This window comes from Antechinus flavipes, chromosome 2, assembly GCF_016432865.1.
Source record: "Antechinus flavipes isolate AdamAnt ecotype Samford, QLD, Australia chromosome 2, AdamAnt_v2, whole genome shotgun sequence".
Classification (NCBI taxonomy): Eukaryota; Metazoa; Chordata; class Mammalia; order Dasyuromorphia; family Dasyuridae; genus Antechinus; species Antechinus flavipes.
Window position 1 is genome coordinate 570200503 of NC_067399.1, and position 24099 is coordinate 570224601.

A 24099-nucleotide genomic window follows, 5' to 3' on the forward strand; every position below is an offset into this window, starting at 1 on the left:
CCAGTATTTGCTCATTTTTTAGGAGGATAGCTAACACTTAGCAAAATAAGGTGTCAACTACTCTGCTCACAACAGGCACACATCTCTACTGTCACCTTTTGTTTTTATTTATTATCGGTGTATGTCTCATTTCCTCACCAAGACAGAGAAATCTTTCAAGGAAAGATCTGTGTCCTATCCTTGGCATACCTCACAATACCTTGTATATCTCCAGGTTGATAGAAGGTGTTAAAGAAAGATTGAGTTTAACTGAATGGGAAATAAAAAGTCCAGGATAAACACATCTAAACTCATTGCTCACCCTGAGATAGAATAGATTTATTAGCAAGAGGTAATCAGGAAACATATATTTTTACAAAAATGAAAATTTTGCTTTTTTTTTTTTCCAAACAAGCTGTAAGTTGAAATATTTTAGGACTTGAAATAGAATTCTCATACCACTAGGTATTGCTTACAGCAAAAGTCTTCTGTTTGTTTTAGTGGAACATGCCTGCCACTTTGAAGTTAAATTGTGTATTATATACTGTACAATGTAAAAAATACATGGTAGTATTCACAGAATAAGCACTACATTACTATATTCCTGCTAGAAGGTATTTAGACAGGATTACAGTATATGCAATAAAAACACTTGGTAATTGTTTCTCTAATTCTACATTATGATACTGATTATCACAAGATATACAGATTTATAGCATCTCAACATAAGCCTGTAATGATTGTTATGTAGCTGAAATATTAAAAGTTACTTTTTGATGTGTGTTCCCTACTATTAATGAACTCTGGGCAGCAATCTACAAAAGTCATGGATTGTATAAGTTACACCAATGGTAGTTTTCCTCACAAAGGTATAGAACCTCATTCAGTTTATTTAAACTGTAATTCATGCTATCTTATATTAATAGAACAATGAGTGATATGATGTCAGATGAGATAGCTGTCTTCTTAAAGTGTGACGAATTCTAGCTTATACTATTCCATTCCATCAGGATTATTTAGTTATGGGAATTCAAAAACAGTGGGTTTTTTCTTTTCTTTTCTTTTCTTTCTTTCTGAAGAAGTTTGCCTTTGAAATTACATCACTGCCAGCAGGAATATATTTTTTAAAGTGGCTTGACTTCAAAAAGCATATATATGCACATGTGTGTTTTCCCCATTTATAACAACAGTGTAAAATATGCTGGTAAGCGCCTGAATTGCTACCCCATCAGAGCCACAGGGATCTGGGCTGGGGAAAAAAGGAAGCAATTATTGGTGTGTAGGGCTTCTTATATTTTGGTTCATTTTTCCTCTGTTGAGGAGGAAGCATGAGAACAAAAGAACAGAATAATACAGGTGTTCAAAAGAAATAGGCACTGCAGGAAACAGTGTTGGGTTGTGAAATTTTAAACAATGCAGAAATTTGTATTTCAGTCCTACTATTATAATCTAAGAACAATGATGATTTTATTTCATTTGAGAAGCACATACTGAGAAGAAAATCTAGGGTGTCCAAGAGAAACAAAACAAGTATGTACATTATCATATAGAATGTATACACTTTAGTTGATGTTCCCTGGTTTGCTCTTCAGGTTGGTAATTTGGGTTCTATTCGTAGAGAGGATTCATAAAGGCTTTCTTCATCCATTACAAAAGATTGGTCCAGTAAATATTGTGTTACCTGAAAAAAATGAAATGGCAATTCTCTAAATGGGTGTTTAGGATCATAAGCCAGCCCACAAAAGTCTATTAAAACCTGCAATATGACAGAAATACTACATATTTTCTATGAAAAATCTCAGTAGAAGGCAATACTTAAGATATAGTTTTAAAAAAAAACTATAAAGATCCTACAATTTAGAGTTTAAATGCTGATCTTTGGGAAAAGTAAACTTAATTATAGGAAAATGAAGATATAAAGGGACATTTTGTTGGCACTTTTGAAATTTGTAAGCTTTATTTATTTATTTATGCCAGGAAATTGGGGTTAGGTGGCTTGCCTAGGGTTATACAGATGAGTATAAAGAATCTGAGATTGAATTTGGATTCAGATCCAGTGCTCTAGCCATTGAGCCACCTAGCTGCCCCTAAAATCTATCTATTTTAATTTAGAAGGGGAAGAAGGTCTTAGTTTCTTCATGACATTTTTCTTAAAAAAATGTTTCTAGTGTAGTCTGAAAAGTTGACTTTTCTTCAGGTAAATTTCTCTGTGACACAATGGATTAGCTCTAGAGACAGGCATGGAGCTCTTGATCCAGAAACAATTCCAAGAGCTCTTCAGGCATCTTATAGGCCTCATATTTTCTTTGTTCCTTCCCTCCCTTCTTTTCTCCTTCTCTCCCTCCATTCCTCCTTCCTTCTCTCCCTCCTTTCTTCCCTCCCTGATTTTAGTCCTAGTTCTGCATTTAACTGACTATAAGATTGTGCACAACTTTTCTTTTCAACTTAAAAAACCCCCACCTCATCTTGCCCTTACCTCTAAAATGAAGGGCTTTTTGATAAAATGATTCCTAAGGTTTCTTATAGTTCTAAAATGTTATAATGTGATGAAATGTTTAGGATGTGACCTGCTGTTCACAGAGCCTTGGGAGACAGGAAATTTTGAAGTACCAGTCCTTGAATGGATGGAATATAGGCAAAGTCAAGACAAGAAGAAATAAAAAATGGGACCTACCAAATCTTTTAGTCATTATTGTTTTGGAGACAAAAATTTTCCTTTTAATTCAAGTAAAATGATAGCTAGGTGTATGGTCATTAGTCTTATCCATTTTTATCTTAAAAAAATTGTTTTATATTTGCCTCTTTTCAGTCTGCAGGGACTTTTACTGTCCATGGATTTGTAGAAACATTAGCTAATGAGAGCAAGAATTTTTAAAAAACAATTTCTAATGTAAGTGTGGGATCATCCAAATTTCTTGATTAAATCAATTAATTGTCAAATACCTCCAAAAGTAATCACTTGAAACAGATGATAATCACTTTCTTGGCTCACTCAATAAATCAAATAATCAAAGGCATCAGGCTAAGCTAAAGAAGTCCATTGTACAAAATGGGGTAATGTTAAGGAAATTTGGTTATACTCTGTGAATTTTTTGTAAAATAGTGAGTCACTTCAGATGTATTTAAGCATCTGTCAGGCTAGAATAAAGAACAGTCCAGTCAACGCCCTGAGAAGGAAATACTTGACTAGGAGGTAACTTTTTTGATTTCACAGGGTTATAAGATCTAAAACTCTCATTGTCATCCTGGGAGTATTTCAGAGATGTCAGTGCCTGGTGGCAGTAAGCCAAAGACAAACTATCAGGAACCAAGGACAAACCAGACACATTGAAGAAGGGTAGCTTCAAAACTTTGCAAGTTTTAGACACAGCTACAGCATGATTAAGAGAAAATTCATGAATATCCTACCAATGGATGAAATGGACTTCCAGTTGTGGGTAACCCCTTTGCCACATGTGTTGTGCCCACTTTACCCTGGAACTCTATTTCCTAGTGGTATAGACTTTAGGTAGATGCTTTGTACCAACTGTTATTACTATAACACTTTAGTAAATATCTTTTTCTAAAGGCTAATTAAATATATTGAATGATTTATATTGACTAATAATCCTTCAGAGGAAACACTTTGGCAGGCTCATCCTTCCAATGCACACCTAGAAATAGGGATTTGGGAGAATAACCTCAGGGCATTTGCTACATTTTAGACATACTGAGATGTCATCAAACCATGACAATTTAAAATCATCCAATTATTTACTATATCAAAACATTTATGCAATTAAAGTATTTATACAAAAAGTTCTTAAGAGAACCAAAATCTCACAGAAATACAAGTGAACCTTTTATTGGCACTGAGAAAGGGTTATTTATAACCCTTTCTATTATGGGATAAGTTAGATTAGAATTATGCTTATTTTCTACTGAATAAACTATTGAAATCTCAAACACTCCAGAAATTAGAGAGCTATATAACCAAATTAGAAGCATTTAGTGATTGCAATGATCAGATCTAAGCATTGGCTTTATTAGCCTTTTCTCTTTTTATTAAATCCATTATTGGCCGTGAATAGAGGACAATGTGTTGAAATTCCACAGATATGTTAAAATTCCCTAAGCAAGGGCTTAGGTTCAGCTCATGCTGTTGTACACGAATATCTACTCATCTAATATAAGTTCTTAGTGTTTAGCATACTGCTTTACATATAACTCAATAAGGATTTGTTGATTTTTAATTTGATCTGATTATTTAAGCTAATAAATGTTCATGATTTATTTTAAAGTATAAATATGAACTTAATGAATGAATTTGTTAATCATTCTTCCCTAATGGAGACATTAGTCATAAAGCAGACAATGCTCTAATTGCACAGACACCCACCCAGAGCAAAAACTTTAATCAGAATTCACCCATGAACACAGATTCATATGAAAAAGCCAGATGAATAGGAAAGCCAAACAAAAAAAAAGATATGGTATAACTTGAATAACTTGGAATCATTTGTTCATTGAACTTTTGAACAAAGACTGAATTGAAAAATTCTTTTTGTTTCAATTCTTATTGTTCAAAACCTTTCAAATGTGTGTTAATGCATTTTCTAGTTAAATAAGGAAAATATATGGAGGTTAATTTAATTTTAGGTAATTAAGCATCTTGTAGAACTTTTGAGGCAAGACTATGCTCAAATGCCATTTCTAATAAGAAGCCTTTCCTCACTGCCCTACATATGAATCACCACTCATCCCTCTCTTGGCCCAAGATTATTTTATAGTTAATTTATATATCCATACAGGTTGCATCCTCTTACCACAATATAAATCAAAGTTAGGACCTATTTCTTTTCATATTTGTATTTCCAGTGTATAGCAGGATGCCTGGCCCACAATAAGTACTTAATACTTGCTTGTGGAAGTGAATTAAATGGAATTTTAAGGATATCATTCTGTGGGAAAGAGTAAGTGAGCATTGACCACAGAAATTGTACTTTTTAATAAAACCTACTTGTACATGTTCATTTGTCATAAAAGTAGAAGATATTAGTTTCTTATCAGGTAAGGTTTTCATTTCTTTTAGGCTAATACTGTTTGAGCTTGAGCCAGGCTTACTTTCATAGCTTATTTTTATTGATGTTACAGTTTAATATTCTTTTTGGCAACTGATCTTTGAAGTTGTTGAATAAGGTGTGTGTGTGTGTGTGTGTGTGTGTGTGTGTGTGTGTGTGTGTGAACCACCTGTGATTTCATCAGTATAGGGACAGCAATCCGGTATAGGGACCACAATCTAGATGAAATTCTCACTTGTAATTTCCAGTCTTAGTTGTCTGGGATACTGAGGGGTTCATGATTTTGTACTTGTCAGAGGAAAGATTTGAATTCAAATTCTTCTGATTCCCAGGCTGTCCTTCTAGTCATCATGTCATGTTACCAAACTCTAGTTTTCCCCTCACTCCCAACTGCAAGTCACTAAAACATACCTTTGCTTGGTGTTCTATTTTGTAGGCTGTTTGTTGAAATTGACGGATCTCTCTGATAATATGGGATATCTGTATAACAATAAAAAATAATTTTTGAAAAAGACACTTTGTTATGTTATTGTAGAAAAATTAAAATGGAATACAATAGCTGAGTTGAATGCCAGTCTATGTAATACACAAGTATTTGAAATTCATTTCTTCTTTGAAAATTATATCAGGTCTTGGTGTTCTTTAGATTTGACCCTTGCTCTTGAGTGAAATGTGTTATTTGTTAAATCTATATGTATGCTAATACTCTAAGCAGAGGCAAAATCTTTTATTTAATGAACTTGATAGAAACATTATATTGATTTTATATATATATATGTATATATATATATGCATACATATATATATATTTAGGTATTACTGAAATGAAATCCTATGGCTATAATGTATTTTGGAAATACTAGGTGTCATTTATTCATTTAAAAATTGATTTGCATAAAGTATATATTCATAGAACATTAATAGTATATTACATTTTCAAACAACAATTAGGAATGTGATAGGGTGTAAAAAAGAATTTCCTGATCTTCCCTATTGTTAGAAGTATTTCTCCCTTGGTCCAAATTGCTTTGTATTTATTTTGTTTATGTTTTACATATACTTGGCTGCTCATATATTGTTTTCTCCAAACAGAACGTAAATTCTTTGAGGGCAGAAACTTTCATTTTGTCTTTGACTTATGCCAAGGCATAGAGTACTTTGCACATAGTAAACTGTTGAATAAATGTTTGTTGAATTGACTATAATATTTTTGTATGTTTTAAAAATAGTGATTATAGAACAAACACTACTTTGTTCTTCTGATTGATTGAATTATTCGAAATTAGAACTGATCATTCTCCAAAGTGAAGAAATGTCTTTTGTCATATTGAACACATTTTATGGAGATGAGTTTTGAATAGCTAATGAGTATTAGTTTGCTATAAAGTTTTCTTTCTGTAATTGGGGGATTGTTGCAGAGAACCATACTTCATGGTTTTTGCTGAGCTATAATGATTGATCTGGAGGCTTTGCCCATCTTTTTCCTGCTTCTATGACCAATCAGCTACAACTCAACCCTTCTTCATCTTCTCTTGGGGCTTGTTGGGAATTGTTCATCTTGGTAAGCTGCATGTCCCTCAGCAAAAAGTTGGGAAGTCTTCCCCCCACTCCCCTTGCCAACCCTGTCCCAACTTTTTACTTCCCTTGGAGATAAGCATTGAAAACTCACCATCCTCATTTTGGAGAAGTTTACCAAGCCATCCTCTGTATAATTAGGTGTTCCTTCTTCTATGAATGCCAAATCAGTGAGGTACATTCCAAGATATGGAACACAAGGTGGGTCACAACTTCAAAGCAAATGATATAAAAAAGGTTTTTCCATTAACACACACACATACATACACACACACACAAACAAATACATCCCCCTCAGGGTTCTGTCTGCCTTGCATGCACATGTCCTCTCTTTTAAAATGATATCATTAGGTTTAGTCTTCTGTGTGTGTGTGTGTTTTTTTTTTTTTTTTAGGAATCAAAGATAATTTGTATATTAACTCTGGTATATAGAAGGAAGTATTCACAGGTTTCAAATTTAGGGTTTGGCACCTTTTTTGCCTGATAAGTAACCTGAGGCAAATCTCTTTCATCATACAGATCTCAGTTTTCCCATCAATAAAATAGGAATAAACTTCCTTGTATAATTTGCTTTAGTCATGATAGGAATAAGATGATATTAGTAAGGTCCTTTTTAGGATTTGTCAATTTCAGTTATCTATAAAACATTCTAGAAATTGCTTTTCTTTTATATCAAATTGTTTCCCATTGTATCTAGACCAGCTTTTATTAGTCTAATAAGCAAAACTTCTCTGTTCCCTCTTTGCCTTTTCCTTCTTTGCCTCTTGCTTCTTAATCATTAACTAGTTCTCTTTTTCAGATTTCCTTTCCTCCATCAAAACTCCACCAAAAGCTTACTTAAAAAAACAACAACAAAAAAACTCAACCAAATCTTTCTGGACCAGCCTCACTTGATTAACTGTTCTTCATCCCCTACATCCCTTGGAATCTTCCATTCCTATTTATTTACATGTGATTAAGTAACTGTCATGTGCACAGTTTTGTTACTTATATTGATAGAATACATATTTTTATTTTGTGTCTACTCCATCACTGGTGGTAGGGGTGGTGAATTGTGAGAAGAGCTCAGTGCTTTTCACTTAAGGATGTATATAGTACTTTTTTTTTTTTTTTTTTTGCTGTCATTGAACTCTTCAGAGAATTCATACTAGGAGCTGCTTGCTCTTTGGAATCCTCTTGTTATCACTTGATCAAAAAGCTAATTGATTAGGGCTTAGATGCATGCATTTGCCAGGCTATTAAAATGCATGTCACATAATATTTTTATCTTTTTTTTGTCCCTTTCCTTTGTAAAATGGTTCCTATTTTTGTTTTCTTAGTAAGAGGAAGTATTTGGAGGACTACCAAATACTTTTGAGTTTTTTTGATGGTCCCAACACATTGTAGGCTATAACAAATGCTCTATCAATATATCTTCTATTTATCATCTATATCTATCACTAATCTATGTATCAAATATTTATTAATCATCTATATCTAACTATTAAACCAGTCGTTTCTGTATTATTTGTTTATCTATCATCTGTATATATCTGTTCATCTTGGGTGAATATAAAGATATTATTATGATGATGGAAACTTTGTTTATTTTTAGATTTTCAGTATATCATTAAATGTTTATTCAATAGAACTCCTGCAAGCACCCTGCATCCTTCTTGTCAACTTAGCGTACAAACCAAGGCTTAGCATAATGGCAGCCAAAGCACAACATGACACAGACAATTGGAGAGAAAATAATAATTAGGATGTACAATAAGATCCCCGGGGGATAGTAAAGAGGCAAACACACAGGCTAATGGGAAGAAGGAGGCACTTTTCCAGTTTTAAAAAGTGATTTGAATCCTATTCATTCAGCACAGTGTGGAGCACTTGTGGAAAGAAACTGAAAAGAAGCAAAGTACAATGGAAACATCACACATACAATTACATATAATACAGTCTAGACTCGTTACCAGCTTACCCCTGCTAACTTTACCCTTTCATTAAAACCATTTTCCTGTCAATTGTGTAGCTTGCCAAGGGCCACTCAGAACTAGATTTCCTGGCTTATCATGAGAGAGAGGCAGGCATAGTGGAGGTAGTAATTGAGTGGAAAGCTCACTGGATGAGAAGCCAAGAGACTTGGCTTCCAGTCCTAGTTCTGTCTGTATAATCCTGGGCAACTTCTTTCATTTCTTTAGTTCTCAGTTTCTTTATTTGGTAGGAGAATTATAGAATTTCCAACTGGACAGGACTTTGAAAATAATTTAATTTGATTCTTCCCATCTTACAGATAAGGAAACTGAGACCCAAAAAATTAAGTGATTTGCCCAAAATCACACATGTTTGTAAGTAGTAGGATTTTAACCTAGATTCTCTGATTTCTTATCAGTGCTCTTTCCACTACATCATGCAGTTAAAAGCAAGGGCTGACTAAATGATTTCTAAGGTCTTTCTTAGTTCTAAAATTCTATAATCATTGTAGATAAATCACAATCTAAACCACCAATTGCTAAATAAATATGAGGTGCTCTCACTTATTTTATTAGCATTCTATCTCTGCTCGTGGCTCCAAAACAGAAATAAACAAAACTCAAAAATGCTCGGAGAAAAATTTTGTCCCAATAATACTTACTGGGAGGTTTTGAAGAGTAGCACGAAAGATATGCTTGTAAGTGCTATCTAGAAGATCTTATACTGCCAACCCCTACCTCCCATTTTTCAGTCATAATAAATTATGAAATTTCAGTAGAGTCTTTCTTTTCTTTTGCTGCCCACAATTTTCAGACAGAAGAAAGATCAGAAGGTAAAACGAGTCCAGACTGAATATGAATGATTAGAAATTGTAGAATCTCTCTGAAGGTCACATGGGGTCCTGTATTCGCTTAAATGTTTGAAAATCATGAAGCAGAACCAAGGGCATGATGTGGTCATGTATACCAGGAGCAAGATAACAGCTGGGGTTATGTTTGGGATAGCCAGTTTGATCTATTTTGGGGATAATATCCAGATGAAATATTAGGATGGATATAGGAATTTGCCAGGTCTCTTACACCATCAACCTATTTTGAGGTCCAGTTGTATGCCAAACCCTCTGCTGGAGACTGTGAGGTATTACAAAACAATGAAGAACAGTCTTCAGCAGGTTACATTATAACTAGGGAAACAGGAAAAAACATATACAAGGACACACATAATTATAAATAACATACAAAATAGATACATAATCAATTAAAAATGCTGAAACATATAGGTGACTGCTGAGGGGTTGCTAGAGTGCTTGGGAGTAATTGGAGGTAAATAAATCACTAACAAAATTGGTATCTTCAAGGTACCATGAAATACATGAATTGATATTGAATAAAATGAACAATTATGATATATTCTAGAAAGGATTTGGTCACTGGGGAGAATGATCATGAAAAGCCCCTTCTGTAAGGCAAAGGGTGAATTTCTTGGAAATTATAAATTAAAAAAAAATCTATACAAGCTCTAAAATAGATTCTTAGAATTTATACTCTGAAAGAACATAAGAATTCAAAAGAAAGTAAATTTGTGTGGGGTATTAAACATTCTAAGATAGGTAAAAATAAGGAGAAATTTGGAAAAAAAATTCTCACTGAATTTTAGGTTTTAATATGGGTCTGGAAATTTATTCTTCTTGTTATAAAAATTTCATTCTCAGTCATTCCATTAATGGCAGATTTTTTTTTATTATTTTGCTTATAAAAATAGTGCTTATCTACTGTAGATAGAAAAAAATCATAACAGAAGTTTAGGCTGCACAGTTTAGACAGAATAGTCTATTAAAATTGAGGAGGCCTGGACTCTAGTCTTCAATTATAGAATAATATTAGTCAAGTCAGTTAATCTCTCTGTGCTTCATATCCTCTACCCCCTTTCCCAGATCTGCCCTGTATTTATGCATGCAGAGGATAAAATATGTATTAAAACACAAATTCTTGAGGGGAAAAGTATTATTAGTATAATGTTCCGTTATTATTTTATTTTACTTTTTCATAATTAGATCCATATCATGAAGTTAAGACTATGATTTTATAATAAATTTGACTTCTGGAATTTCATTTTTCAGAAAATTAAAAGCCTAGAACTAAATATTCTTTTCCTGAAGAGGAAAAAAAAGACACAATCTATGCCTTAATGAGGTGGAGAGAACAGGAAAGAGATACTTGCTAATTTAACCAGAAAGGGGAAAACCAGCAAGGATAGGCACTGTGGTACAAAATGAGAAACTGAGGAGGCAAATAGGGAAGGATAGTAAAAAAGAAAGGAGATAAAAGGTTGATGAAGCTGCAGTGAAAAGGCTTCTCTGCAAGACAGACAAGTTTGTGAATGAATAATGTGAGAGCCCAAGACAAAGCACTGACCCATGGAGAAGAAAAAAAAATATTGTGATGTTTCTCAGGGACCATGACTGAAGAGAAGATTTAACAGTACAGATGAATAGAACATCTGCCAAAGGACATAAAGTGGGGATGATCAAGCCAATGATACACTGAGCTGGTGAAAGATGGACTGAAGGACAGCAGGAAGACACAAGAAGAACAGTAGGAGGCTCTTGGAATCAGGAAAAGAAATTCAACAGCACTTCTTCCATTTGACTTCCCTACCCTAAGGGCCAAAGGCATTGACTGGTCTATGCTTGGTCTTGAGGGTGAGCAAACAAAAATGTTTCTGGGGACAATGTAACAAATGTTTGGGCAATAAGCTTTCAGATGGAAGGGCAGGATAGGCAGCACAAATGTGCTTTGATGGGACAGTGAGTACAGGATTGCCTCAAAGATGTCTACGTTCTAATTCACAGTTCTAAATCAATAGGTGATTATGTAACACAGTGTGACTGTATGGAAAATGGGAGTAAATACAGAGACCAAATGGATTACCCAAAGAAAACACTTGATTGATGAGTGGAGGAGGCAACACTTATTGGAAACAACAAATTATTGATTTGGGGTAGAGTTTAATGTAATCACAATAAGAATGCACAGTCAATGACCAGACTGTCTTTGTAAGAGTTCTAAAAGAATTTGATGGAAACTCTGTTTCTTCTCTTCACAGTGACCACTGGCTGTGCTTTCTTGGTTTTATTGTAAACCACCAAAAATAGCAAATATACAAAATGCTACCTGCAGATTGCCCGCTGTCTGTCATTTGGCATAATGATAGTTAAGGTGAAGTCAAAGTCATTTGCACCAACTTAGATACCTGGAAACCCAATTTTAGAAACATAACAGACTTAACTTATTTTCCCTTTTAGTCAATTGAGTTACCAAATTAAGACAAGTTGCTTAGTGAATTTATTTAATACATCAGTGTTTCTGAGATCTAGTGCTAGCTCTTACATTGCTTATTGTGTAACCTCATGTAGATCTCTTTCCCTTTTTGTTCCCCTTCTTCTCTTCTGGAAAGAAGTGATGATAATTGCAAACTGACCATTGTGTCTTTAATGAACAATAAAAATATGCCTTAGCAACATCTAGGCCAAAATTATTGTGATATAATGTTGTGTTCTTAACCAAATGTTATTAATTTGCTTTTAATATACTTGTAACATAAATAATGGCAAGCAGACTTCTTTTCTTTCTTTCTTTTTAATTTTTGGAAAAGTTTTGTCTGCAATGGCCTTTTTTTTTTTTTTTAAGAAAAGTAAGAATCCAAAATGACACACTTACTTTTTCAGAGCTTCTCTCAGATTCTTAAATCTGCCCTCTGATGACACAAGTTTTTGGAGTTTATCAATCAAAGCTTTTGTCTAGAAGGAATTAGAAGCATTTACTAGCAAACAACACATTTAAAATGTCGGAAACAAGTTGCTTTGCACTTCCTCCAATTTCATGTCCTTGCTAAAGTAAAGAAAAAAAAAACATTTTGTTGTGTGTATTTGCATGGTAGAATATGACCTCGTCTTTGAATTTTTTAGATATTTAGAACTTGTCAAACTCTATCTTCTTTTACATGTACACATATATATTTCTCCCTAAAAGAAATTTACATTGAATATATATGAATAGGGTTAAAATTTGGCTCTTAATAATAGACTGTATAGTACTAGGGTTCAACTAAACTTGGTTTTTTAAATTGGAGTTAAGTTAAATAGATGTGTAGAGAACTACTGATGTTCATTTCATGTTTTTTTATCCTATCATCACATAGTGCTTTTCTCTTCATATAGTCTTTCCCACAACTACTCCTAAAAGATAAAATTTACATACAGTTCTATCTTTTAAATTCTTTAAATATACAAATATTGTTACTTTAAGAACAGGATTATATTTGAATATATTTACCTAAGAATAAAAAATTTTGAAGAAGATTTTAAAGGAATAAATTTTAATTCAATGTTTTCTGCAATATGCCAAATAATAAAATCTGATCAACCTCACAGATTAGGCTATAAAGGAATGACAAGTGTCTGGCTCTTCAAACAGAAACCAGAAGGCCTGGTGAGGATTAGAAGATCTGGACTTAAGTCCCAATTCTACCATGTCTCAGTTTTGTCATAGTAGACAAATCACTTTCCCTTTTGGAATACAGTTTCTCAGCTGTAAAATGAGAAATTGGGATTAAATATTCTCTTGAGACCTTTAATCTCTTCACATTCCATGATTCTGTCATTCTTTCAAATGTATATAATTCAATGAAAAGGAAACATTCAATTTAGTTCTTTCTTTGCTGCTAACTATCTCTGTGATTTTAGCATATTATGGTGGAAGGAGGACTGGATTTGGTGTTTAGAGAGTGTGGGTTTTGGATCGTGGTTATGCTAGCTATGTAACTTTGGCCGGTAAATTAATCTCTCTGGATCTTCATTTCCTTATCAATTTCCTATTTCCTTAAAATAAGGAAATTGGAGTACATAGATCCTAAGCTTCCCTTCTAGCTGACAAGCTTTAAATAAATCACTGAACCTTTTGGAACCTCGCCACCTCACCTGAAAAATGAGGGATGCAACTCCAAGATAATGTCCAAGATCCCTTCCAATCCCCAGGACAGTAAAGTTGTATGTTAAGTGATGACAAAAATAGTAGTTCAGCAACATTCTTCAGCTTAGGAAATTTCAGTGTGGTCTTTTGTGTTTCACAAGGACATTGGCTCCAGTTGGCTGCACACTGAGATTTAACCCAAGTCTTTATTGGAAAAATCTTCCCATAGGAAATTGCAATATGATTTCAAGATCTAATTGAAGTGGAAATCAATGTGGCTATATGATAGTTCTTCAATGGTTAAGGAATTAGGAGATCATATCATTTAACTGTTTCCCAAAGATGAAGGAAGATTTTAAGCACATTAGGACTCAAACCTGAACAGATTGATTTTCCCTTCCAACGTTAATATCCCATGATAAGGCATAGTCCCAATCCAGTAAGGAATGTCAATAGTGTTATTTAGTTGGAGGTACAGAAGTAGTATAAAGATCCATTATGTACCTTTCTGAAAAAATATATTATTACTGCTATGGTTCTGGCCTGCACAGAGAAAGTGAAGAAAGCAATGGAAAATAAACTAAAATCAGCACAATGGAAATGCTTCCTGCTTGCTGCTGTCCTTTCCCCCCTTTGTATTAAAAGAAATGAAAAGAAGGGCTGTGAATGTTTACTCTGAATTTCTGATTTCTAGCTATACCATTGGTCTTATTTTTTTTCGTGTTTTGGAGGAAGACTTCTAATGTGGATGTAAGCTTATGTTTTTATAAAAATCAATATTCTAGTTCCTTCCAGGAAAAGTGGTTAATGAATAAATCAAAACATTTTTTTCTGAATATTTATTGTCTGCCTAGTTCTGTCTTCTTTGACTTGGATAGGATACAAATTCAGGAGTTCACAAGGACTGTGGTGACTTTAGGGCAGTTAGCTATCTCCTATGGCTGGAATCTAGATAGGGATCTGCTTTTCCTTAGACTCAATTTGATCTCTTGTTTGTAGAACCAGCTTCATGACATGATTTCAGGAAATAAGAAGCTTAATCTTCCTTAACACTTTCTCTTCCCCAATCACTCTACTTATCCAATAGGGACAATATCATTACCACAATTTGCATTTGAGGGAGTTGGTAGTGTTCGCTGGATTCACAACAATTTCACATGTCTGCTTCCCAGAGATTATCTAGGTGGTGTGATAGGTAGAGTGCCACACTTGGAATCATGAAGTCTTCAGTACAAATCTAGCCTTAGCCATTTATGAACTGGATAAATCACTTAATCTCTATTTGCTTCAGTTTTCTCATCTGTAAAATAGAGATAATAATAGCACCTACTTTGAAGGGTTGTTGAGAGATTAAAATGGCTAATAATTGCAAAGTGCTTTGCAGATTTTTGTTTTTAAAAATATGCTATTATATAGTATATATATGCTAGTTATTATTATTATTATAAACTAGGGCAGTTAGTTATATTAATTGGTACTTTTTGCTTTCTTCATTTCTTCCAGCCAGGTGGAGAAACTCTAAACAGCAGGCAACTATTGCTGGATTAGTGAATAGAATACTAGGCCTGGAATCAGGAAGACCTAAGTTCAGGTATGGTCTCAGGTACTTAATAGCTGTGTGACCTTAAGTTTAACCTCTGCCTCAATTTCTTCAAATGTCAATAGATATATCAACAGCACCTCCCTCCAAGGATTGTTTGGAGTATCAAATGAGAAAATATTTGTAAAAAATAAAAAAGTATTTAATATAATGCCTGACACATAGTAGGTGCTATATAAATGCTAGTTATTATTATTATTATTCTTAATCCATAATTGGTCCAGTTAGACATAGACATGTTGATACAATTCTGCAAATGAGCCACAAATTTTTATCCTAACAGTTCATGTGCATTTATATAGCACCTAACAAATGGACCTATTTTTGTAAATGAAGGGTATTGATTGCTCTTAGTTTCTTCAAGGTAACCTGAAGGACTTGAAGACACTTGACAGAAGTGCCTCAATCTCTGTCCCTTTTGGCTAATCTAATAGAGTTTTATCCATTAATCTCTTAGTCATCATGCTAGCTTGTAGGCATCAGAGTATATAGGGAAAGATTCAGGATATGTGGGGAATCAAGAGTAAGTAAGATGGAACCAACTAGCTTCATGGCATGATTTTAGGAAATAAAAGACTTAATCTTCCTCAATACTTTCTTCTCCCCATCTGCCCTACTTATCTGATATCTGAAACTCCACAATTAGAATTTCTTCTTTTGGTTTATTCAGAATTGTCCACTATTAGAAGTGGTAACTTCTCTCCTTCCCTTTTAAGGACACATAAGATATTTAATCTGTGTTAATTCCTCAGTATTAATGAATTTTATAGTGCCTTCTTCAAATCATGTTTTTTAGGAGAAAGGGAAAACTATAAGAGACACGAAGGGGGATTTGGGGGAAGAAATAGGAGAAAAGGAGAATGTTCTTCCTAAGATAAATTTGACTTACCTCCAATTTGCCTAGGATTTGCCTAGTACAGATCTAGGCTTTATCTTTTTTATGCACCTATATGCTAAAGAATGAAATAAAGATATGCTATTATTAGTATATACTTTTCTGATCTTCTATGAAATTTATCTATTTTGATAGGTTGCCATCAAATCCACTCCTGTCAAATTCCAGAGAAAACAATTTAGAAAAATTACATATAACTGGTTTGTCTTCGATAGAGAATCCCCCAAAAGATATGAAGCCAATAATAAATGATTGTTTTTTTTTCAGATTTAGCAAATCTCTGTGAATTATGTTATTTTTTTTTGAAGAAGACTTAGCTAGAAAGAGACAAGATCCTATAGACAAGCAAAAGTCTTAGACAAACCTTAGTGATGGGGTATCAGGCTATTCTGCTACTTGGGCAGCATGCTGTTATATCTGGAGACCTAGCATGGAGATATACTGATATCTGATGCTCTGGAAGCACAAGTTCCAAGTTAAACCAAAGGACTTCAAGATCATAAACTGATCAATTCTACCTTTACGTAGTAGACTGGGTTGTAAGATGGAGGCAATTTTCAATTTAAGGCCCTAATTATAGAAGTCCAAGACAAGTTTCTAGTAATGAAGCCCCAGAATATTCTTCCTCCACAAATGTAGCAGCTATGGTCACTAAAATTTATTTAATTTCCATAGAATTGCAATGTTCAAGGAGAATTGAAGACATCAAGATACTAGAATAAGCAAAATGTTGAGTTGATGAGGTTTTTAGTTCTTTGTAACAAAGTTTAAAGAAATTCCTTGAAAGGTCCTTGAAACTCCACTTCAAGTAGTGCTAAAAATTACATCATTTGACCAATCTGTATCATCAACTGAGTCAAAGTGGCTAATTTTAAGAATAACATTCTGATGGCATGGGTTAAGAGTCAAGCCGAGAACAATGACCGATCCATAGATAAAACTTTCTGTCATTCATTAAAAGGAATCAGAATTTTGTCTGGGAGAAGCATGAAGCTTTATAATACTTAATCTAGCCATATTTTTTAGAGATACTCAACCAACATCTTCAAATACAATATTTCTACACCATGATTTCCCATTTTTTCTAAAGGCAATAACACTTGTCTTACTGTGATGCAAAGTCAAATGTTAATAAATGGTAGGTAATGGAATTATAACACCATGAGTTTGACAAAGGGGACCTGGGTTAGGTTAGTAAGATAGTAGTTAGGAGACCTGGGTTCAAATTCCACTTGACACTTACTATGTGATCATGGGCAAGTCACTTCTATAAGAACCTCAGTTTCTTATTTATAAAATGAAGAAAGTGATTTTTGTACTACCTAATTCATTGTTATGAAGAAAGTGCTCTTGTTAACATTAAAAAGCTTTGTTAAGGTGAGTTATTGTGACTATTATAATGTTTTAGTATGGTATGGCACAGTGCATATTATGAAAATAGAACAATAGGTCAGAAATTAAGGGACTATGAGTTCTACTTTAAGTCTTGCCACTTATAGAATGCTACTTGCTTTATGTTTTTTTAGCATCCTCACCTGTACAGTGATGAGGAACACTACCAAACTTTCATACCTGGTAGACATAAAGAAAAAATCTTAGAAATGATGTAGTTTTTTTTTTTTTTAACCAAAAGACCTTAATACAGCATCCTGCAGGGAAAATTCGTTGTTCTTCCTTCTGACCAAAGAAACAATATAGACAAATATATGATAGAATTGTAGTTGTTAATAGGACTGATCTTCCCATATGGATGGTATTAAACTTCTCATTTTGGAAATACACATTCAGTCATACAAGTGCACATTTCCTTGTGCTGAAAGTAATCGTTTATTAAGATATGAATGAGCTCAAAGACCCAAGTAACACCTTTATACTATGGGCAGTTTTCTTTCCTAGTAAGGTCTCAGGTATTCCTTTCTTATATATACATAGATATGTATGTAGATTACATATATATGTATGTGTATGAATATATCTATATCTTATCTATGTAATACATGTATACAGACACATTTTTTTAAGACCAGATTTGTGATTTCAATGGTGTAAGGGAAAACCTAGTAAGACATGTCCTACTGATTCAGACTAGCAACTTATAGCTTTAGAAAGCTATACTAAAAACTTAACTTGTGTAACAGAGTCAGGGTTAGAGTCTTCTAGATCCTAAGAATAGTTCTTTTTCAATCCCTTTTTTCCATAGGAAATTTTGGCTCAAATTCTTTATATTGAAATAGATTTAACATCCATTCCCTGAATGAATAAAAATCTTCTCTGAATTTAAGTCATCAAAGAAATCTTACCACTAATGAAAATTGGTTAATGTTTTATGAAAGTTTAGAATCTGAAAGGGACTCTGGAATTTGTCTCCTTTGTAATTCCTAGAAAAGTTCACTCCAGGTCCAGGACAATGTTCTTAGTTGCAAGGATGACTTAAGAGAAATAAAAGACCAGCTCTTGCTGATCTGATGTGTTACCCTCCAGAAATTCCTTCCATTCTCAATGAATTCATTGAGAAGCATCATCTTATGCAGTGTAAAAATTGTCATAGTATAACTTCAAAAGTATGTTGGGAAAATAATTATTTAGTGGCACTATATAAATATTGTAGTACTAATTATTAGAATGGATAGATTATAATCAACCAGAAGGAAATAAAATATCAGGGGAAGTCAAGTGCTCATCTGTATGAGCTGTATTACTTATCCTAGGTGGCACCTACTCCAGGGAGTTGTCACCTGATATCTGGGAAAAGATATTTCATTTCACATGAATGAATTGTTTTCTGCTTCAAAATTGCCTCTTTCATCTTAGTTTATATGGAGCTAATGTTATTCCTTTTCCATAGCTATCATTTGTCTTCCAATATTGTCCAAATCTGACCTGGGGATAGTCTATGACAGTCTATGATATTTTTCATTGTAAACTTGTATGCTATTTTTCCTTTAATGTAGATCTAATTTTTGGGCTGTAGCTTATTTTGAGAGTAGGTATATATCAAAATTACACAGTAAATAATGTACAGAGCTTCAGTCTTCTGTCATCACCACTAAATCCAACTCTGAAAAGATAATGGAACAACCTCATCATACCTGTTTGGAGACTTTCAGCCATGTTTTCTTCAGTCTGAAGATGGCACTACGGTTCATGGAGGAGGTGATTTCTAGCACAGCATTGTAATTGTGTAAGCATCGGCAGATGTCAGCCACAGCCACCCACTTTTCAATGGCACTAACTCGGGCATTGACATCCTCACTTCGGAGGATTTCTGAAGCTATCAGGTTACTGATCTTTGGGAAAAAACAAAACAAGGTTGCAAATATTTCAATAAAGTAAAAGTGTTGGAATCCTAGTGTTAACTCAACTTGAAACAAGGTGATAACTCAAGGGAGATGTTAGAATCCTAGTGTTAAGAACAAGAATCCAACATAAAAGAGATTGGAAACTTATTTTAATTAACAGAAATTTCTTATAATTGTAATATTTGGGAATTGGAAGGAACTTTTAAAAGTTATCTAGTTCATTTCCCTCTCTTGACAGTTGAAAAAACTGTGGCCTAGAAAAGTTAGGTGACTTCCCGGAGTTTCCCCAGCTAATGAGTGAAAGACCTGAGATTGGATTCCACGTCTTTTGACTTATTCAGTCCAATATTCTTTCCACTGTGGCAGTTGTCTATAATTTTAATTTTTAAAATTATGTCAATGATATGTCAAAATGCCTTTCCAGTGTTTTAATTTGGCTTTCATCATTTTTGCTTTAAATTTTCCTACTTTTAGACATCAATTAGTTTACAAACAAGTACTTAAAAATACCAAGGTAGTTCCTAAAAAAGAAAATTTGAAAAAATGAGCCATTGTTTTGAGATGTGGATAATCATCATAATTTATCCTTAAAAAGAAAAACAACACATGGTAAAATGTGGGAACGTGATGGCTATGTGAAAAGCAGATGTATTAGACCGGTAATAGACTTTTCTGCTTGGCTCCAAAAGTGAAACACTAGGTGGAAATTGCAGAGAGGCAGATTTTGATTTGATAAGAAAAAATTCCAAATAATTATAACTGTCTCAAAGTGGAATGGACTGCTTTAAGAATCCAAGCCCTCCCCTCCCTGGAGGACTTCAAAAAGAAAGTGACTGAGCAACAATTAGATTTTTTATAAAAGGGATTCATTTTCAGGCATGAATTAGACTAGACAACTTCCTCTTCCAAATATGAGATTCTATGTTGTGGCTAGTGACAATACTGGTACTACCTGAATTTGGGGGTTGCATATATAACCTAAAAACATACACAAATATACACAAAGTAAAGGGAAAGTACAACATTGCTTATGGAATTAAACATAGCTTCTTGGGGAGGGGTTAAAAAAGAAATCATCTTTTATCTCATAATCAGTGCGTTTCTATTATTGATATTTATATATCGATATAACAAGAATAGTGTTGATATTAGCTCTTAGTGCTCATTATCACTGACATTTATTCCTAAAACTTCTTTTTTGGAGGTATTCTTTTTTTTCCAGTAAAATAAAAATACAAGACAATAGAATCACTGTGACCTCTGACATCTGGCATTTCTAAATTCAAGTTTTTGCATATTTTGTATTTCTGGAGAATAGATTTTATAGTGCATTGCTATCAAGTAAACCACACCCATTCTGTGCTTTTGGTTTCATAGACATTAATAAAAATTGAATTATGGACAGGCATGAAGGATTGAAAAGTCTTTATAATAAATCCTTATTTGCTTTATGCACAGAAGAATCAATTGGGCTGAAACATCAAGGAACCCTGAGGAAAAAGCTGGAGGTATTATATGCCAGGCAAGTCAAACTATCATCACTACCTTGACAATATCTTCCTTCAAACCTTGTTTGATTCAGCCCAAGACCCTGAATTTAACAGTCTTTGGAATTGTAGCACCTCTTAAATCACCAAATGCCCTGATAGTAGTCCAGCCCCTATAGCCATCATTGAAGAGAAAAGTCATTGTGGAGAGTGGGCTTACTTTTCTAATCACCATCAGTAACAACTATTGATCAAGTAATAACAACAGGTAGATAGAAAGACAAAGGAGTCCTGGAGTAGCAGTACCCTCAGACCAACTTGCTTCTGGATTAATTGTCATAGCCATGATGTAGGGAAAGCAACTCTTATGGAGAAAGGGCCAGCCATTCCTACCAAATGGCAGCCAGATGTCATACACAGAGTAGGCAAGGAAGTTTAGGTGAAACAGGAGGATTTCCTGAGTGAAAGAGAGGAGGCAGCATCTGCTAGGCAAGTCAAACAATCACTACAACCTCGATTGCCATCTCCCTCAGACTCTGTTGGATTCAGCCCAGGATAGGCAAGTCAAACAATCACTACAACCTCGATTGCCATCTCCCTCAGACTCTGTTGGATTCAGCCCAGGATGATGAACTCAAGGACTCTGGGATTAGTGATATTAAAGAGGGAGGTGCTAATATACACTTTGCTGTTGCATCTTAAGGACTAAGATATTTTCCCATGTGACTTGCACTGAATCTTTCCAAATGTGTTGTCTCTGAGATTAGAATGTGATCTCTTGGAGAGCAAAGATTGTATCATTTCTGTTTGTATCTCCAGCACTTTAGCACAGTGCTTTGTACATAACAAGCACTTAATAAATATCTCATTCATCCAAATATTCAATTATTCATTTAAGCAATGTCAAGCAAGCAGAGTGGGAAAAATGGAGAATACTTTTACATAGAATTCTTTTCTTCTTTTTTTTCCTTCCAGCACTAAACTCTGTATATATTAAGTTCTGAAGCTTTATTGAATGAATTAGTAAAAGATGGAAAGTCAAATTTCTAACAAAAACATAGGTTGATAACAAAGGGGAGCACAGAGTAGAAAGTTGACACTAATCCTATACTTACATCATTAAAAAGATGGAAAGGATTTAATAACAAAAACATAGAGCTAGAAGGAACCTTAGATCAATCCTCTTATTTTATTATCAAGAAAAATGTCAGAACCAGGACTGAAACCCAGATCCTGGGCCTCTAAATTCAATATCCTTTTTTTTAAAAAAAAATTTCACTCTTTCTCACTGTCTGCTTTGGCATAGAAAGAAATTGAAGTCTACAGAGAGAAACTGGATTGACTGAGATCCCAGGGGAACATGGCATCCTTCCAGGACTTAAACTAGCAATTCTGATTAGAATTAACATTTTTAACTCTTTGTCATGTCAAAGAAGTACTAGACATAGACTCTTGTTTTTCTATCCATTTTTACCACCTAACTGCCAAGGAATTGACCCTAGGCTTTCCTGATGTTATTCAGTGAAATGACTTGATCTAGCTTACTAGGTCACTTAGTGGATAAAACACCAGACCCAGAATCAGGAGATTTGAGTTCAAATATTACCCTGGGCAAATCATTTAACCTCTGTTTGCCTCAGTTTCTTTAACTCTAAAATGGAGATATTAATAGCATTTACTTCCCAGAGTTGTTGTGAAGATTAAATGAGAAAATTTTTGTAAAGTGTTTAGCACTGTATTTGGAACATAGATAGATACTTAAGAAATATTTGTTTTCTTCCTTCCAAATTGTTAAAGAAATTTATTGATGTTTTAAAATATTTACCTAGAGATCTGACTTCTTAAAAACATATATATAGGAAGAAAAGAATATGACCTTTTAAATGACATAATAGGTTTATAACAAATAGGTTTAATGATATAATAGATTATGAGACTTCCATTTCTTCATGTTCAGCTAACCATTTTAAATGATGTAATAAAGCCAATAGGTCCATACTCTCTCCAGCCAATGTAAATAGGCAAAGAAGATATGTTTTTGCTCCTCTTATAAAACTTATAAGGATCTGGAAGGAATTTCAAAATCAAATTTCTGACAAAAACATAGGTTAATAACAAAGGGGAGCACAGAGTAGAAAGTTGACACGAATCCTATACTTACATCATTAAAATGCTTGGTAGTTTTCATAATGTAAGGAGTTCTTTCATTCTTCTCAACTTTCATCCAGCCTTGTCCAAAAAACTCTCTGGGAATGACAAAGATAAGGGTAAGGATAAATGACATTTGCTTAAGTGAATTTGATGATGTATACATAGATGACCTAGACACATGTAGAGGGAAAAGATAGCACTGTTTATAACTGAACTGCTTATAATCACATATAATTGCTCATAATAAAATTGCTTGCAATTAAATGTGGCTCCTTGGGACTTCCTCAAAATCCTTGTTTTACTGTGTAGAAATGCCTGTTCTATTTCAGATCCCCTATTTGGTGTTTTCTTGTATACATTTTCAAAGTATACATTTGCTATAGATAATGTAGGAAAGACCATCACAAATGAGAGTTGGTTGAAATGTATATTTTTTTTATAAAGAGGACAAGTTGATAGTCATTATGCTGTCCTCAGGGATCTTTATGCACGGTTTAGTGGCCCCATTTCTATTTGAGTTTGACATCCCTGGTGTAAAGTAGAAACTTTCTATGACTCTGGGACTGTAATATGAGGTTTATGCTGTCACCTGAGAGATGTGAAGCCTATATCTGACAACAGTTAAACTTTTCTCTACTTTTCTGACCTTAGCAGTTGTTGTAGCAGTGGAGTCTGGCTCAGATTTAGAGCCTTATCTCCTAAGGGAACACTGAAAAGTGGAGGTTTGAGAAAAATACTTTTTGTAACAATTGGCATCAAATACTTAGATCATGGAGGATGACTCTGGACTGTTTCTGGACTGGCCACTTGCTATTATCTTTTATTTCTTACTAGTGGAAAACTACTTCAAATTGTGGAGTTAGGAATACCCTCAAATTGTTCCACTCAACACTTAGCGTCTAAGAGTCTTAAAAAAATGTATAAATGTGAGAAGGGGGAGTAATCATTTGGGGAAAGGAGACAAGCAGTAAATGTGTGTGTGTGTGTGTGTGTGTGTGTGTGTGTGTGTGTGTGTGTGTGAACTTTAGGTGAATTGGTTAAAAAAAAAAAAAGGTCAAAGCCTCCCACTATTTCTAAGTTATAGGGAGCATAATTTTTATAACAATGGAATTTCTTTGTGCTGCTTTAGA

The 24099-nt window shown here is 33.9% G+C and overlaps 1 protein-coding gene and 1 long non-coding RNA gene across 2 annotated transcripts in view; one reads left to right on the forward strand and one right to left on the reverse strand.

The window, feature by feature from the left end:
- Nucleotides 1–285: 285 nt before the first annotated feature.
- Nucleotides 286–24099, reverse strand: part of RASGRF1 (Ras protein specific guanine nucleotide releasing factor 1) — a 206799-nt gene continuing 182985 nt past the window's right edge. Inside the window, exons 22-27 of the mRNA XM_051981142.1 lie at nt 22980–23064; nt 19122–19319; nt 12287–12366; nt 6709–6826; nt 5451–5519; nt 286–1660 (exon numbers count right to left, since the gene is read on the reverse strand). Coding sequence (XP_051837102.1) covers nt 1568–1660; nt 5451–5519; nt 6709–6826; nt 12287–12366; nt 19122–19319; nt 22980–23064 — 643 coding nt within the window. The 3' untranslated portion in view covers nt 286–1567. The remainder of the gene's footprint in view (nt 1661–5450; nt 5520–6708; nt 6827–12286; nt 12367–19121; nt 19320–22979; nt 23065–24099) is intronic.
- The window catches only part of LOC127551421 (uncharacterized), a 309154-nt gene continuing 298039 nt past the window's right edge, over nt 12985–24099 (forward strand). The window contains exon 1 of the long non-coding RNA XR_007951083.1: nt 12985–15128. This is a non-coding gene — a long non-coding RNA (uncharacterized LOC127551421). The remainder of the gene's footprint in view (nt 15129–24099) is intronic.